Source organism: Schistosoma haematobium, chromosome 2 (genome assembly GCF_000699445.3).
Source record: "Schistosoma haematobium chromosome 2, whole genome shotgun sequence".
Lineage (NCBI taxonomy): Eukaryota > Metazoa > Platyhelminthes > Trematoda > Strigeidida > Schistosomatidae > Schistosoma > Schistosoma haematobium.
This window is the reverse complement of record NC_067197.1, coordinates 7,923,961-7,943,034: the sequence shown is the minus strand read 5'-3', so window position 1 is coordinate 7,943,034 and position 19,074 is coordinate 7,923,961. Positions and strand designations below refer to the sequence as shown.

General features: G+C 35.7%; 1 protein-coding gene across 3 annotated transcripts in view; it reads left to right on the top strand.

Moving 5' to 3' along the window:
• Positions 1-577: 577 nt before the first annotated feature.
• Positions 578-19,074, top strand: part of NCAPD2_1 (Condensin complex subunit 1) — a gene marked incomplete at its 3' end in the record, with an annotated part of 42,120 nt that continues 23,623 nt past the window's right edge. For 2 of the 3 annotated variants that reach the window (XM_051214241.1, XM_051214242.1), the window contains exons 1-8: positions 9,518-9,582; positions 10,507-10,633; positions 12,259-12,334; positions 12,377-12,435; positions 13,817-14,007; positions 16,160-16,338; positions 16,472-16,718; positions 18,479-18,748. In XM_051214241.1, coding sequence (XP_051067392.1) covers positions 10,519-10,633; positions 12,259-12,334; positions 12,377-12,435; positions 13,817-14,007; positions 16,160-16,338; positions 16,472-16,718; positions 18,479-18,748 — 1,137 coding nt within the window. In that variant the 5' untranslated portion in view covers positions 9,518-9,582; positions 10,507-10,518. Of the gene's footprint in view, positions 790-1,361; positions 1,602-5,081; positions 5,280-9,517; positions 9,583-10,506; positions 10,634-12,258; positions 12,335-12,376; positions 12,436-13,816; positions 14,008-16,159; positions 16,339-16,471; positions 16,719-18,478; positions 18,749-19,074 lie in introns of those variants that run through there. The other variant, XM_012943282.3, reaches the window with a different exon arrangement.

Genomic DNA, 19,074 nt, shown 5'->3' with positions numbered 1-19,074 from the left:
TCATTCATACAATGTACTCTTGATTTTTTAGTTCAAGTACAGTTTATAAACATATATAATTACATCAAATTATCACAATTATTCAGTTTCTTTTCAATATATGCGTCTTGTTTTCGGCTACAACTTCTCTACTATCAATCTCCCTAAACGTTTTTAGATGTGTTAGTGTAGTTGATTAGAAGTCGTTCATTACCAAGTGCCGGTTCGGCTTTTCTTTATATTTTTAGAGTGGGCTGACAGTACTATCTGGCTTCCTAAACTAAAGTAGATTTAACAAAATTTGAACCTGGACCTCAGTAATTGAAAGTCAAGTACTATAACTACTAAGCTGTCTATCCACAGAGGTTCCCCTTTCAGCCGTAAAGGTTAGTGAAGCCAATTGGTTTATTTGGATACTCGTTAATGACACGGTACAACTACATGGGCTTAATATCCGTTGTAGTCTTGATCGTACTCTTTCCTTGTTTCATATCCAGTGATTGAAGACCAATTTTGAATCACATAAGGTATATATTTTGACACTGCATCATTTCTCTTAAATTCCACTAATTTAATTTACTTTCGTGTTGTTTTTCAGAAAGTACAAATATTGAAGCAATCTTGACTGCTTGGAATCACTTTTATCTCAGTTACGTTTTTAGACAACAGGAAAAAATTTATTGACATTTGAATTACTTACTAATGCAAATTGCTGAAAAACGTCAGTTAGAAAATGTTAACACTTTATATACTGCAATTCATAAACTCAAACAAAAAATTCAGGATTTAGTCATCAAAGCGGAAACTCAAGTACGTTTTAAATGTATAAAATGATTTGTCCTACATTTAAATTACCGGGTTTAAATATTTCATGTCAATTTCACTAGTTATAATCCTCACTTTTGATACAGTTTAGTATTAGTTAGGAATCGAATTCATGAAATTCATGTTGTTCTACTTGTAGCCCATCAACTACACATGCCTGTGTATCCCGCTTAGTCCTGATGTTTTGGTTAAAAACCAAGGTCGATATCTCAAATGCCCTATCATAGTTCACTCTTATGACCCAGTAGTGTTAAATTAAGCCTTGGTTTTTAAACTAACGGGTTCTGATGCAAACTCTACAAAGCAACTTGGATGGAAAATCGATCAAAGTTCTTCAATTACTTAGTGTGAGAAGGCAATCGATAGTCGTGGGTTGATTTTAAAGGTATTTAGGGGTGATATATATATATATATATATATATATATATATATATATATATATATATATATATATATATATATATATATATATATAACCATTGCTTAAGATGCTTTTAGGGACTATGTTAATATCTTTTTAATGTTCTATATCTCCTTTGTTTTCTCTGATAATTTAGGGTGACCAATGTGACTGGCCAAGATATCTTAGTACACTAGCGTTATGTGCATCAGAACTAAGTGAAATTCGGAAAATACTTGAATCCGATCGATTTTCAAATGAACATACCCTGGTGCTTACACCAATGTTGTTAAATCCGGAACAAGATACTAATTTAGCTAAAATTACAGAAGAACGTCTTTCACTATTCAATCATGATACTGTACCTCAATATCTTCGAACTAAATTAGATCCAAAGGTAAGTATTTTATTTATATCTCAGTGATATATTTTGGAGATACTATTTATTTAAAAAACATCGTACTACATTGTTTTTTATGTAATTCTTAAAAGTTATATATATATATCCTCATTTTCAGTTATTACATTTATAAGTCTAACTTTAATGAATGAATTGGTTGAACACATATCTAACCCACTGATAATTTCATTGGCAATCTCTTTCGATATGGATTCATAAAGCTCATGTGCTTCTTCCCAATATGCTCCATTTGTTATTCAAGAAATCTCTTCAGTTACATTCGTTTGTTCTATTCCCTGCTGACGCTAATTGCATCAATTACTACAGCATAACTACGCGATATGTTCTAGTGTTGATTATTGGCCTGCGCAAAACTTCTTCGGTTTCTGACTCTCAATCAGGTCACAAAAAATTTAGTCAAATAACTTATGTTATTCAAACTTGAAAATTCACATGATCCTTATGTAAATCAAGTGAAAGACCACAACTCATCAATACTAAGAAATTACAATGTGTAAAAGAAGGCAATTCAATAAAGAAAACTTTCTTTCTGACGATTTTATTTACTGAAACTTTACAATAGTATTTATAGTTGTTTTTTCTATTTGCTTAAATAGTGTTCTATAGTAAAATAGAAAGACGCTAATTGAAAATCATATATTGGAAGGAATTTAAGTAATAATCGGCTAGCGAAAAAGTGGTAAGGTGACGTAGTTGTGTACTTCCTTCTTCTTCACAGATACAATTGGCCTTTTTCGTTATTTGAATTACAATTCGTGTTAAATTGTCATTTGTGATATAGAACTGTGTAACATGTACACAATTACTTACTTTACTTACTTACGCCTGTTACTCCCAATGGAGCATAGGCCGCCGACCAGCATTTTCCAACCCACTTTGTTCTGGCCCTTCCTTTCCAGTTCTATCCTATTTTTGTTCATTTTTCTCACATCTGTCTCCATTTCTCGCCGTAATGTGTTCTTTGGTCTTCTTCTTTTCCTTTGGCCTTGGGAATTTCAAGTGAGGACTTGCCTTGTGACACAGTTGGGTGCTTTCCTCAATGTGTGTCCTATCCACTTCCAGCGCTTCTTCCTGATTTCTTCCTCCACTGGGATCTGGTTTGTTCTCTCCCACAGTAGGTTGTTGCTAATAGTGCCCGGCCAATGGATCTGAAGTATTTTGCGTAGACAATTGTTAATAAACACCTGTATTTTCTGGATGATGGCTTTTGTAGTTCTCCAGGTTTCTGCCCCATACAGTAGAACTGTCTTGACGTTTGTATTGAAAATTCTGACCTTGGTGTTGGTTGACAGTTGCTTTGAGTTCCAGATGTTCCTCAGTTGTAAATATGCTGCTCTTGCTTTGCCGATCCGCGCCTTCACATCTGTATCAGATCCACCCTGTTCATCAATGATGCTGCCCAAATACGTAAAGGTTTTTACATCTTCCAAATCTTCTCCGTCAATTGTGATTGGATTGGTGCATTCTGTGTTGTATCGGAGAATCCTGCTTTTCCCTTTGTGTATATTGAGACCTATTGCTGCTGAGGCTGCTGCCACACTGTTTGTCTTCTCCTGCATCTGTTGTTGCGTTTGGGATAGAAGGGCCAGATCGTCTGCGAAGTCTAGATCATCCAACTGCATCTTAGATGTCCATTGTATCCCGCGCTTTCCTTCAGACGTTGACGTCTTCATGATCCAGTCGATCACCAGGAGAAAGAGAAAGGGTGAGAGTAAGCAACCTTGCCTAACACCGGTCTTCACTTTGAACGACTTTGTCAACTGTCCTCCATGCACGATTTTGCAGTGTAATCCGCCTGGAGTCCCTCCGGGGGCTACTGCCGGTCCCAAGCCCGGATAAAGGAGGAGGGTTGGGCATGGGGTTAGCGTCCCCATCCCGTAGAAAACTAACTCGCTAAAAAAACGCTAACCAGAAAAATTATTCAAACCTTTTAACTTTTCATGAATACACCCTAAAAAACACAAACATATTGATTGGTGATTGAAAATAATTTTCAGTCTTAACTTTCTTGTTTGTTCACCCATATAAATATGAAAACTGTGATGTATGGTTTAATAACCTCTTCATGGTATTGTATGCATTCAGTATATAATCGTTTCATGCAAAATGAGCGGAAGGCAATATTTTGTGTATATTGAAGAAGAAAGGTTTCTTTCGTTATTTTGTGTATATGTTGAAAATAATGTTCTTAGGACTTAGTAATTCTGTTTGTTAGAACGTTACGTAAAATAATTCTAGTTCTTAATTTTTTATACGACTAGAGAAAGCGTTTTACTATATAATAGTGTCATTTAAAATAATTATATTTAACAGTCGAAATAAAGATTTTGGCGAGACTATAATTTATTGACGAACCAATCAGTTTTATGATAACAGGTCTTGAAGTTTGGCGCGAAATTCACTCATCCATTCGGTTAAATAGAGTTTTGGATTTATAGCTGATGTCAGTTCGTAATGAAGACCCTATATCTGATTCCTAATACTAACCATCAACTGTAAATATTAATCCTAATTCCTCATGCTGGTTTATAACCCTCATTTAGCCGTAGTATGTAGGTGGACATTCTCAAGGTCTCTTTAACGTCGCTCAAAGGTCGTCCATAAATTATAGTCTCACCAAGATTTTACACCCACATCATTTGGAATGACGTGAAAATCTGGTAGACAACAGACAGTTGTTTTGCCAAATATGAGACTTCTAGCTGTCGGGTATCCGAGACCTGACCAGAGTTCGTCCCTTGGGCACTGGGGTCTCGCAGAAATCCCGTTACATTTAGATAATTGAGTTGAAATTCATATTTTCAACTTTAGCCAGTCCTCGATAAGGCGCAGCGATAACGGTCATGATTTTTTGTCGGAAAATGTCTTATTAATATGAAATGACTGCCTAGTCACTCCTTGGTTTTCAATCACCCCTGACTTTCGTCAATCTATGATAAATACCACCTACATTATAAATTAATCTCCACAAATCCCATATGAATGATAACTCAGCGAACATATACAAACACTTTCTTTCAACCAATCAAATAACACAAAATCCGGCACAAATTTGTTTTTGCAGGCTGATGATATTCAAAGGTTACCGATATTTAATAACCTACGTCTTTACAGCTTTTTTTCCGTGTAATCGAACGGCTATGTGTGTAACACCAAAGTTAACCGTAAGGAAGTACCTATTGATTGTCAGATGTAAAATTTGTGCCAAGATTTTATTGTCTTGCTTTGGGAGATGCCATTATTTCAGTGATGTTCACGCCTGAATAGATTACATGTTGTGTTCCAGAGAAACTAGATTATGACTGTAAGTTAACTATAGTTGGCCTACGTAAGTTAAGTCACGTCTTAAATGTTATCTCTATTGAGTATTAAGCCCCTATAAAAGTACATTGTATAGCAAAATAAAATGTTTACTTCCTAATTAATTCACCTGATTTCATATTTTCCAATTTATAGGTTGAAAGTGAATGTTCTAGTCAATCCACACGAGCCGCTGGTATACCATCGGAGCAGGTGAACAAATTAATCAATTTGTCAAATCGTGCGATTGATTGCAGTCTAAAGGAGATCAATTTATTAAAACAAGATTTAGAAGCTGATTTTTCTGATCGACAAAATAAAATCTCATCAAATTTAGATGACTTAGCTACCCTTGTAAATATCATTTCTCATAAAAAAGGTCCAAACACTTCTAATTTATAATCACCTTAATCATAATATTTATGTCTTACCACATACATTTTCAACGTCTTTTTGGAAGCGTGACTCACTAGTGGTGGTCAATGATTCTATAGAAGGCACAAGTGTCTTTCCATTTTCCTCGGTCTCAGATATCGCAATCATAATCTAACAAATGTATTATGAGTCTTTCATACAACGTTTTCCAATTGTAAACTTTGATAACAAAAGAACAAATATGGTAGCAAATTACGTGAATTCGTTTATTTCGTGGATTACCTGTTACTTAAAATACAAAGTCCAGTCCTCTTGTGACCACGCCCATTAATCTTTCGAATGTTTGAGCTGCGCTCCTCAGTCCAAATGACACCTTCAAGAAATCAAACAGATTTAAAGGTGTGTTAATGGCCGGTTTTTCGACATTCTCCAGTGCCGCCGGAATTTTAGTGATATACTCCCACGTGGTTTATCTTAGAAAAGGTATTCCTTCCATGTGATGCCAAAGAAAAACCGTGTAGGTGATGAATCAGGTATCTGCCTGTTGTGGTCTTACTATCCGAACGACGATAGTCCTCGCACGGATGCTATTCATGATCCTCCTTGGATACCATATGTAATGAAGAGGCCTGTGGGTTTCTTGAATGTCGTATGATACCCAACTGCATCATGTGTTTGTACTCTGTTCTAGAGACTTAGTTTATCGGGAGGTAATCTTTTTGACTGTACACTTACTGATCAGCTTGGTAACCGGGTCTCTTAATGTTGTCATACCGCCATAAAATATTATTGCATAGACTACTCGTCTGCGTTAATAGGTAAATACTATGGATTGGACTGCTAGCAAGTAGGCCACTAGCTTGGAGTCATATATTCCCATCAATAAGTTTTTATTTGTTCATAATAACAAGTAATGTGTAGAAACTTGGGAAATCAGCTCCTAAAATAGGTTATTTCACCTGAGGTTTGATGAGAATTTATGAGAATCAATTGCATGCACCGAAGCCTAGTGTAATTATTCGCCAAGTAAAAGTCTTGTCTGCCACTTCTAGGAGTATGTTACTGGCTGTGGAGTGTTTACTTTGGGATAGCGTCAGTGGGATTATGCTCACCTCTGCGCGGGTGTCTGAGAAATTTCGTGCCAGAAATGGTATCCCGGACATAGGTGAGACAGCTATCTGTTGCGAGCAGTGACAGTCTGGTTGTGACGTTTCCTTGGGTCTTGTGAGGCGGGTCTGCACAATTCTGGAGATGCGAACAGACCCCTGGGGTTGGTCAAAATAATCTAAAGCGATGTCTGGGTAGTGGCTTCTTTCTAAGCGTCCTGGCACGTATTACATGCGTAGTGAATACAGCTGCTTGGAGAATTGTAATTTTGTAACACGTCAAGCAATTGCCATTGAATTGTTGCTAATACACTTGTACTCGCACCGTCAGTGACCTGTGACGTACTTTGTGGTGACCTGAACACAGCCCACTTGCATAACTTGTTTATGTTTTCTTGTATTACCGTCAAAGTATGGCTCCCTTTGGTAAGAGACGAGAATGAGTAAACCCTTATAGATCATCGGCAAAAAGGGAAGATTTACTGTGTTGAAAGGGTAGGCACACGTTACTTATGAATAGTAAAGGGCTAATCACATTTCTTTGAATGACCATACTGGTTACATGTATAAGCTGTGTAACAAGACCCAAGGAGAACGTTTTGTCTAGAATCTATTGAAAGGATATAATCCAGAAAGAAAGCTCGAAGTGGTAAATAAATTCCCGAAACAAAATAGTCACGTACCTGTGATGTTTGTGCCGACCTTATTAGTTTTACTGAACACATTTAGCTAAGGCCCCTAGGTCAAGCATCCGCAACAGATCAAGAACGGGTACGCCGTGCTACGTATCTCTTATAGCTGTTAGCCAGATTAGACCAAACACTCAACATATCGATAACCTTTCAAATTTATATTCGGACCCCTTGATTCCTACCTTTTGACTTAACTTGGTCAGTATACTTAGACTATAAATGTGTTACGTGCAAAGACGTCAAACTCCGAATACTTGTAGCATTTTTAGAGGAGTCACACGTGCCAAATGATGAAAGTTTTAAAACGCTATGTGAGACACTGGCAAAAGCCTTACTATAATCGAAGTATAGAATTACCATTTATTGATTGACTTTCCAGGTGGGAAATGGAGTATGGTCGTTTATTCATAAACCTATGTTGAGAAGGGCTTATCAAGCTTGCTGAAAGCAAAAATGGTAATAGCTGTTTGTGGATACTTTTCCCGTAGTTCCTGATAGCACAGATATCAAGTTAACGGGATAGGATCCATAGCCCATGGCCAGGTTGCACAGTTTTAAACAGGACAGCGGAGATTCTTCACTACTGTGCTTTGCGAACGAGACATAAATGCCATTAAGGCCCATTGTCATAGAACTTTTTCAAGATACTTATGGCCTGATTGATGTTGATGGATGTAAAATCAAATGTGAATGGATGCTTATACGTCAACATTGGAAGAGTACTGATAAATGTGTTGGTTTCGGTATTGCCGCATTGAGAGAAATGGTGACCGAGTTACTCACAAATAGTATCAATGTTGTCTACAATCCCGTTTTTATTTATGTAAAACTTGGTTGTACTAGTAGAATTCGACATTAAAATCGATTTAAAAGGCTGAATTATTAATAATTCTGGGTTTTATTAAGCAAATCTTTGCTCTCCCTAGTCAAAATTGCTTGCACCGTGATGAATTATGTCAGCCAATCATGTTAAGTATGCTCTTAAGCGATCAAGACAAAAGAGGCTGTTATAGTCAAGTACTGTAACTAATAGATTGAGAATAATTGGAGAATAGTACGTCATATAACAGTAACCTTTAAGATGAATAATAGCCTATAATAAGAGGAATATATATATATATATATATATATATATATATATATATATTGTCGTAATTGAACTTATGAGTGCAAATCGACGCCGTTTGGACATTTTTATCTGTTGATGACATTTGATTTAGTAGTGTATGTAGCAAAGTGGCAGCTATTTGTTCCTTGCGTTACAATTCATACCGACAATTTTATTCACGATTTACTAGTATTTTTATCTCAAAACAACGTCATCTCTGGTGCGAAAGCAAAGTTTGCAGTGATTTCTGATTGGATAAAGTCTTAGATCGTTGGATCTTTACTCAGGGATGACTTTTTACACTTATACTATAATAAGTACTCTTAAACATGCTCTAAAGTACCTACTTAATCCTAGTCCTGATGCAAATGGTATACCGTTTAACCTTTACATATTTGGGCAGCATCATTGATGAACAGGGTGGATCTGATACAGATGTGAAGGCGCGGATCGGCAAAGCAAGAGCAGCATATTTACAACTGAGGAACATCTGGAACTCAAAGCAACTGTCAACCAACACCAAGGTCAGAATTTTCAATACAAACGTCAAGACAGTTCTACTGTATGGGGCAGAAACCTGGAGAACTACAAAAGCCATCATCCAGAAAATACAGGTGTTTATTAACAATTGTCTACGCAAAATACTTCAGATCCATTGGCCGGACACTATTAGCAACAACCTACTGTGGGAGAGAACAAACCAGATCCCAGTGGAGGAAGAAATCAGGAAGAAGCGCTGGAAGTGGATAGGACACACATTGAGGAAAGCACCCAACTGTGTCACAAGGCAAGTCCTCACTTGAAATTCCCAAGGCCAAAGGAAAAGAAGAAGACCAAAGAACACATTACGGCGAGAAATGGAGACAGATGTGAGAAAAATGAACAAAAATAGGATAGAACTGGAAAGGAAGGGCCAGAACAAAGTGGGTTGGAAAATGCTGGTCGGCGGCCTATGCTCCATTGGGAGTAACAGGTGAAAGTAAGTACGTCCCGGAATTCATTACCAGATAAGGTGGTCCATACAAATCCTCACGAGTCCCCCGATGGAAAAGTGATACTTTCTTGAAAACTCATGACAGTTTTCTTTTACTTTATAATGTACCTAGATCCCAACTTGATGGCATAAGGGATTCACTGCAACTAGATACATAAGCCCGTTAACAGAAAACCTCTAATCAGCCTTAGGTATTTAATTATTTCACAAACTTCATCCCTGATAAAAATGCCGTAAAATAAGTTCGTTGCAAAGTCATTAGCATGATCTTGATACTTTCATTTCATTTCACTGTTAAACTGACAAAGCTTGGACATTGAAACATATATATTTTGATTTCAAGGTTATCCTGGCGTTCTTTAGGAGTCTCATGTCTTAAAAGGTCTTGGAAAGTTACATTTTTTATCAATATACAAACATTCTGTAAAATGACATATGTCGGCAATCTTGCGAAAGTGACATGACACAGTCACTATATGCTTCATATATATAGAGTGGTTTAAAGAAGCCTACAATAAATGTCTTCGAAAAGTATTGACATTTTTCAAAAAAAATCAGCATATTGTTCTACTTATCGTATCGTTTGTAGCTAATTAAGTAAGCGAATTTCAAATTTCGCCAAAAAATATTTCCGTCCATTCACTCAGTTTCAAAAGAAATCAGAGGTCTTTCAGAACTCTAAATCCCCTCCCCCTACGTAAACGGTTTTGAAAACTCACTATAGTTCCGTTGTTTAGCCCTGGTAACTAAACTTAATTTCGAATTATATCTGGCATAGGTTTTTTGATTTCTAATCAGCTCTTCGTGATCTTAGCCACCTAAAGAGACCTTGAGATCAAATCGTTCTCCTAACATCTCACTAAGCATGATAATAAAGGACCTGGTATAGATATAGGTCAGCAAACGTTCTCGTACTTTCCATCATGGCAGCCACCGTTTATCAATAAAATGATGTCCTTGAACTTTATAAAATCTAAGGGACAAATACACTTGCCTTCTGCCAAGCTTGGGACCTATTTTAATTTTTTGAGTTTACTGTCTCTCAATCTATAGTTAAGGATTAAATTCCACCGATTTTTCTGAGTCATACTGGTACGTTCAAACGACTGCCTACTGTTATCCGCCGCTGTTGCTTATATTTTCTCTGCTTGAACATTTTGTCAATCTAGAATGTTTTCTTTTCGTATAGGGCTCTGGTACTAACCAGTAATTTCTTGTGGTAAATTATAGCCTTACAGATCTTGTTTTTTCTAACAGTGGATAAAATTCACGTGCTTAAATCTATTTTCGCGTTTGATTGTTCTAGAACTACTCACAAATGTCAGAGTTTATTATTCCCGTCGCAAAAGCAGATTTACTGAAGCGTTCTGTTTCCAATGCTTATGTCGTAAACGACGTAATTTCCGTGAGGAATTTGAGAAATTATCTTCCAAGTAGGCTTCATTTTTGTTAATAATTTACTCCATTACTTAAAATAAATTGTGTTGGTGTTATTTAGCCCGATATTTTTTATTTGTCAATCATATAATTTTATGTTTTCTGCGTTCTCTACGGTTACATGATAAAGTATTTCATGTAGCGTTTGTTGACAATTGTTTGAACAATTGGTATATTCCCGTAATTTCACTCATGTTTTCCGCGTTTTGTACAGGCAAAAGATGTTATTTCGAACGGTTGTCAGAAATGTCACTTTCTTCTCTTAGTGTTCATGTTTTTATTTTTATTGCTATTTATGTTCTTGGGCTATAGCTCGGAATTTAGTAATGAGAATTTCAATGCAACTCATACTCTTTTGAGCTTCGTTTTATATGTCTATTACATAACATTATATTATCACACCTTTTATTCAATAATTTTCACTATTTAAAACAGTTAGTCCCTTTGATAAATTTCGACAATGCAATGAGAAGACGAAGTTTATCAGAATTATGTGATATATTTGCGTAATACATTTCGAAGGATCTGATTATATATATATATATATATATATATATATATATATATATATAGTGTGTTGCGCAAATACATCACATAACTCTGATAAACTTCGTCTTCTCATTGCATTATCGAAACTTTTCACTATACCAATTAAAAAACATCCTGGAAATACTTTGATACTTCGTAAACTTTTGTAGTTCAGCCTTGTAGCCATGAGTTCAAGCGACCGTAGTAATTACATGGAAGTGGCTGTATCTCTCACTTAGCGAATCTGATGTGAGAAAGTTGGTATTTGTTATCATAACCTTGAGTACAATAACTTTGATGGAAACTCATGGTTCACTTCAAAATTATGATATTTCTCCAGTAAAGCACATCTGGATATTATAGAACTCGTTGTGCAACTTGTTTTTTCTTAAAGCGTAATCACGTTATTTCTTCAATACAACTTTTTTCGTAACCTAAACAAGGCATTCAATGCTACTAATTATAACTACCCAAATGACTGTATTGGAAATGAGTCACGTTAGTTGTACTGTTATACATAAACATTTATTTTTTGTTGTGCACAAATGGAAAACAAATATACAGTGCATCTGTTCTTATTGTCATGCATTTCAGTAGGATAGATAATAAATAAAATAACTAGCAAGCTGACATGAAAATATTTAGAGTAATAAGATATTCGATATTTGAAAAAGAGATACTGATAGGTGTGCCTACCCCACTACTGTGTCGAACCATATATTATGTTCGTTTCTCTAGCAACATTCAGTTAAATATTATGACAAAACCTCTCAGTGGATGGAGTGTAATGCTATGTTCAGACAGGAAACTATAGATAGCATGGTGATGATGAGTAATAAAAATTCGATCATTTGAACTCCCTAACCACTAACAAAACTTAAAACCCATTTGATTAATTCTTTATCTTTAGTTGAAATTCTAGTAGCTAAATGCTGAGGTCAGAGATGTATTGTAATCAAGTAGATTTCACGTTAAAAACAGAACCTTTTTCCCAACAACTGGAAATAATCACTGATTGTGACCAGTTTGGAAAGAAGTGCCTTTGATTTACTCAGTTAATGTTCCATTTTCTATTATTTTTCCTCTTTTTAAGAGTCTCAGCGATCTCTCACAAGTGAAGGCTTCACCTACATATTACATGAGTTCGATACTTTGTTCTGCGTGTTGCAGTAAGCAGTTGAATTTGAAATTTTAGGTTTTTATTTTAACAGTGAGTGGCAGAACGTTGACTCAGGAATTAAGGAGAATGCTTGGCACATAGTTCTTAAAGGTCAGGTCAATTTTCCTTTTTATACTAATAAATTATAGTATGGTTTTTATCTGGTTTTTCGAAAATTATCAGTTAAGTAATATATCTAGACAGTTATTCAGTGACAATTAAAACCCTATTTATTAGGCTTTAAGCATTTCTTGATGCTTTGTACGCTTTTGCCCACTAGATATCGTTTTAATAACCTGTTAAGCTAGTCCGCAATGAGTTCGTTATTGTAAATCTCTGACATTGCGAGGTTGATTATTAGGGAATACGCGGAGTTACTATATTTAAAGCTTACTACTAATTTGCAGAGTATTTATTGATCCATCTAGGAAGTGAAGAGTCACGTGTCATATTCCTGTTTGGATGATTACCAATCCTGTTATTATGTTTAGTAGGGTTCCAAAAGCCCAAGGTGATCTGAAACGCCATGAATACCCTAAATTTTCTGTACATAAAATGGACCTTGGAGTACAGCGTTCTTCCTATATTTTGCGCCTTTCATGTTCGAGTTGTCGTATAGATTTAGCCCGAGGTTATTAGATGAGCTAAGGAAACCGATTCAAGTTTAGTCAGATTTACCACATTGTTACACAGTTTTCGTAAATATTAGCTACTAGGCTTGATTAATGAGTGCTCGTAAAATCACCTTATAATTTCACTTTAGTCCACAAAATTCACAAACTGATGAAGTTGACCATTATATAGATATTAATTCAGACACTCCCATATTGGAATCTTAGTGTACCTTTAGAAGTCAGTGAAGCACTAAGTATGATAAGTGTTAACATGATTGTATAACATTTTCTTGGTTAGTTTCGAACCATCTATTCTACTGGGGACTAATTTAAAACTGAATCATAATGCACCCATTTACTGAAATAAAGATAGGAATTCTGGAACTAACCCAAGCTTTTATTATCATCACAGCCTCTAATCAATATGATGTAATCTAAACATACTGGCAATTTTTAGATCATGGCATTTCGACATCTTGTATATTAGTCCTAGTCAATCAAGCTAGGTTTGATAGAAACTCGTTCTTCTTGGTTTAGCAATTTTTAAATGAGTAATAATTATAATAGTAATATTTACTCTGTAGTAAATATAGGTCACCTCATGGTTTCAGGCATTAGTTTGCTTATTTGCTTTTATTGTACAGAAAACACAAGCAAAACTGAACTTCGCTAATTATCTCCGACTGTTTAAAACTAAGCTTGATAGATTGCGATGTTTATTCCTCTGGACTTAACAAGTACCCTAAGAATAAATTGATAAAATTAATTATCTTCTATTTACTGTATTGGTATCGATGATATCTATCGCTTCATAAATTTTAGTTCCTATGATAATACTTACAATTCTGCTATATTGTTATTCTCCTGAAACATTCTAGGATATGAAGTTTGTGTACGTCAATTGGGTTCAGCGCTTGAATCTACACAAACTGGGCAGTCAGTTCTTAATCGAACTGAAATGAATACACATCGAAATGCATTGAAAATGCATACATATCTATTATGTCAGTTTGTTGATATGTTTGAAAACGAACTAAATGCTAATGCCAAATCTGCTGTAGGCGCTAATGTAAGTTTTATATATTTTGTTACTGATACCTTTTTGCACATCCTAATAGCAAAGAGAGAGCGAGATTCTGGTTCCCTCTCTCGAGCTTGTAGCAAATTTTGAAATATATATGATACACCGTAAATTGATCTAGTTAAACAAAAATTGAAAACTAAGAAGTACTGAACAGCTGTTTCGTAGTGCACACTAATGACTCGATCGGGAACTGAGCCTAGGATCTTCAGGTCTTGCGGTGGGTAATTAATCCCCAGACCACTGAACTATCACCTAGTGGTTTGCATTTCGGACTCATGAATTCTCGATATTGGCCAACCATATTCTAATGCCATTGTTGGATAACTATCCCACTTCCGATATAGTTGAACTCTGTTGGTCACTGTTTCTTACTAGGACTCCAAGAATTACCTCTCAAATTTGGTTACTACTGAGCACATAGTTACTATAGGTATACGTGGTTTCTAACTAGGGTCACTTAGTGACACAAAAATCCTCTACAACCGAACTTTAACTATATATGTATGTATATTCTAGAAAAGGAATTTGGATATTTATGCTTTGAATGTCCTCCATACCATATTAATATACTTCACAACTGTAAATTAGGACAGAGAAAATTATTGAATAGCACACTCCTTTTTTGATGGATATTCGGTTTTCTCTTTAGTTGCAACTGATTCAACTTGATTGAAAATGGAACATACATCTTGTATCGTCGTCAAGATTTCTTCAACTACCAAACCATTAGTAATATTTATATGCATATACGGTATTATTAAACCAATCAAGGTAGTTTATGAGTCAATGATAACAATGAAAATGATTACATAATAAGTGAAAAGTACAAATTGATAGTGTGATGACAGGTGTACTAGTTTTGATAAGAATAATAAAGGCTCAAATCAATGTTACATAATCGGAAATAGGTCAGTGATCAGAAAAATATAGACAGTGAGATAACATGTATAAAATTATAAGATGAAGTAATATAAAGTTGAAGAGGAAGAATGTATTTGTAAAATCTCAGCGAAAGAATTTGAAGTAAATACAACGTTTTGCCTGGTAATCCGGTCCAAGCTTTTTCAAGATTTTACAAATACATCCTTTCTCTTTAATGTCTCACATTAACTCGGCGCTCAAATATTGTGAAACTATTCGTTCAAATTTAGACGAAAGTTCTCATGTAATAAGTGTTCAGATAATCGGACCGTGAAACGTATATTTGAGAGAAAATAATATAAAATGGTAGGAGGGGGTGAAGAAAACTAAACGAAGAGAGAGTATGGAAAATAATAACGCGATAAATAAAATCATTTATTAAGGCCAAGGGGGAGATAAGGGTGTTACAAATTTCTTCTGAACACAAAGACTTGGATTGTTGGTTCGAGTTCCTATAGCTTCTGCTATGTGTAAGAGACGAGAGCGAACACCATAAGGAAAACTAGTAGGAATACGATAAATAACTTTAAATGACTTGTTTCTGTCCACTACATGACCGCTATCGATCAATTGTGATAGAACCGAGCTGCTTATTGTCTTGATGTTACCTTTTCCTAACCACGAAGGGAGGTGTTCACTAATTCTTTGGTTCAGTTGCCTGGTAGTGCGCCCAATATAGCTTTCTCCACAGGAGCGGCTGGATTCGTAGATACACATAGAAGTGGCATAACCAGGTTACTTATCCTTTAGTTGGGGAATCACCATAGATCGGGTTGAATACGATAGACAGAGTTTGGCAGCATTAAACGTTCTTTTTACTGCTCTAGTCAATCTATCCCGTAATACATCGCTAGCTACATCACCATTGAATTGCAGTTTCAAGAAAAGCGGTTTCTTATTAGCCGTCAGAGTCACTATTTTCTTGCTTGTTACACGCAAGTGCTTCTTCACAAAACCCTGTGGATACCCATTTCAATCAACATATTATGAATGAGCTCTCATTCCTTATCAATTGTGTCAACTGAGCATAACCAAATTAAAATTAACCCAAGTTTGGATTTATTTTATTTTGCTTATTTGTTCTCTGAAGAAGTGGCTTACACTAAGTCGTGAAACGTCAAAAAATCTAATTTTTCTACTGTTTGGGATATTACAAATATTTATTTATGAATAAGTATTTGTATCTATTCGCTGTACACCCTTTTTTATTTTCTAGGCTGGACGTGGTAGAGGAGCAAAAGGTGGTCGTCGAGGTGATCGTGGACCGTCTGATTTACAATTATGCATGGATTGGTTTATAGAATGCGAAAAGGCAGTCAGTGCTCTCGACCAAATTTGTCGTTTAAAATTGGATAAACTTTGGGATCCCCCAGTAGCTGAAGAGGATTTCATTAAGTATACACCTTTTAATAAAAATACTTTTTTTCTCCACATCTTATTCATTATGATTATTTAACATGATTGATTATCGTTAAAATGTATTTCTCCTTTACTCTTTCTTCCGAATTGCTTATTTCTTTTTTTCTAGCTTACCAGCTAATTGTTGTTACAAATTGCTTGAAGATCGTGATATGGCTAGTAATGCTAATATACGCGCTGCAGTGACCAGTCTGTTGGCCACCTTAGTTCGTCGTTATGGTCATAGTATTGCATGCTCTGTTAAATTAGCTCAATTATTACAATGTTTCCCGCATATGGTCAATTGCCTTATGGCTATTGTAAGATCTTTTATTGAAGATGAAAAACTAACTGGTGTTGTTCGTGAACTATTAAAAGTTAGTTTTAACGGTATTGATTTATTTCATGTTTTCTGATTTATTACTAGATTTCAACTTTTATTTTAAGTACATTGAATTGAATGGATCCAGTGATCGACTCTGATGCATAAGTGCTGGTGGTGGCGCGAGTGATGAGATCGATTCACGTACAGTGAAAGCCAGAACGGCTTATGCCAATCTGGGCAATCTTTGGCGTCTTCTTGATGCCAATCTGGCTGTAAAAGGTCGGATCTACAACACGTCGGTGAGAGCAGTTTTGCTCTATGCTTGTGAAACCTGGCCTCTCCGAGTTGAGGACGTTAGACGACTCTCTGTGTTTGATCATCGTTGTCTTCGAAGGATTACTGACGTCCAGCGTTAACACCATTTAGTAATGCAGAGGTTTGATATTGTATGTTCGGGCACAGAGACGATAATCCAACTGGTGTCACCATCCTGAAACATCGACTTCGGTGGCTTGGACATGTTCTACGAATGTAATCCCAGAGAATTCCACGTCGTGCATTATTTGCCGACTCTGCGATTGGTTGGAAAAAGCGAAGAGGTGGTCAGTGTATGACATGGTGTTGTGACATGAAAGAAAGCTGCAAAGGGCTGGCTTCTGTCGGTCCTTCACGATTCCTTGGCTGGAGTCCGAGAGACGGTGCAACACAGTGGCTAGAGACGTTATTAGATATGGCTCAGAATAGAAGCCAGTGGTGATCCTGCTGTAACCTTCTTTTACTTTCTTCATAAAAAGTGGTTGTAACTCCCTTAACTGGAAGAATTCTTCTGGTTGTATCTTTCCGTTTCCCCCACTGTTATTATTATTAATATTAATATTACACTACCATACACTAATCTGTGGTCGTTATTGTTCTTTTTTTCTTATACTCACCTTACATACTTTTCTCTTCCCTTTCTCATTGTTTTATGTGGCGCATATATATCTGGTGCCCCCTTGTACCAATATTTATGCGTTCAAATAAATAAACAAATAACTCTAATGCATGGAGTCTACTACTCCATATATATATATATATCGACTTAAGTTTCCATACCATATCAGCATAGCTAGATTGAACTGTGAAAACAAACGTCAGGCTAGCAGAATTAGTAATAGTATCGGTAATAGTGGAAAACATTAAGAATAGATAATGTGACTCAAGAAGAATGAACGAATGTATGGAATAATAAGTACGAGTATTTCAGGACGGAGTGAATACATCTGCGACTTTGTCACCGGTTGTAATTCATGTCATTCAACGTCTCCAACCACTGATTACGGTAGTCGCGTAGATCTCAACTAGATAATCCACACCTAAACAGTCTATGACTTCATGTCTTACTTTATTAATGACTGACTGACGTCTCTATATTAGGTTGAACCTAAGACGTACAGATCTCGGGTTGAGCAAGATACATTTAAACTATTTCAGAATCCATTGATCTGTATTTACCCACTTCATTCAATTTTCCATTTTAATCTTTTTGGCAGTACCTGTCTTATAATTGATATGCTCAGTTTTACTCTACATATCGTGACTTCTTGGTAGAAAATTGAGAATCCCTATAGAAGCCAATTGCTTGTACAAATGTGACTATTATTAACATCGGTGGCTTGGAGATTTCTCTATTCAAAGTCATTTTTCATCACGGACTAGTTCAATAAACTTATACTGTCTGTTTAATTTTTTATTTCAATCGAGTCTGTTTCACATAGTCTCTTTTTTTTTTTGTTATTAATAATTTATGACTATTTGTGACCTTTTTTACAGGAGATATGTAGCTACAATGGAGCAGATTTAGAGCGTGATTCACAAGCTTCTCAAAATTTTTCCAATTTTTTATTGGAAGTAGCTCGAACCTATCCTACTCTTGCTCAATCAATCCTACCATTACTTCGTTGTAGACTTGATGAAGAACCATATCAAATGAGAAATTGTGTTTTAGGGGTTATTGGAGAAATAGTGCCTATATTTGCTAAACGTGAACAATTGGATCCCAATGAACGCGTTCAAAGAGATCGTTTAATGGATCTATTACAGGTATGAAGTTAATCCTTTTTACTGGTATGACTTTACTATGCAATTGGATTGTGAAAAGCATTTAAACTGTTTTATTTTTCACTTCTTTCAGATTGTAATTATTTAAGAGCAATTCATGATTACATTACTTATGAATTATTTTGATTAAATTATCTCGATAACACTCATGATTGGTTTATGATTACAAATGGTATTCATTAGTTTAGTGGCCAGTGGCTATGAATGAATTTTCCGAACTATGAATGATTCCTCATTGAACTAAATTACGTTTATGAATCGGTCATCGAATGAACTAATTATTTGACTGAGTACCCCCGTCTTCAAAT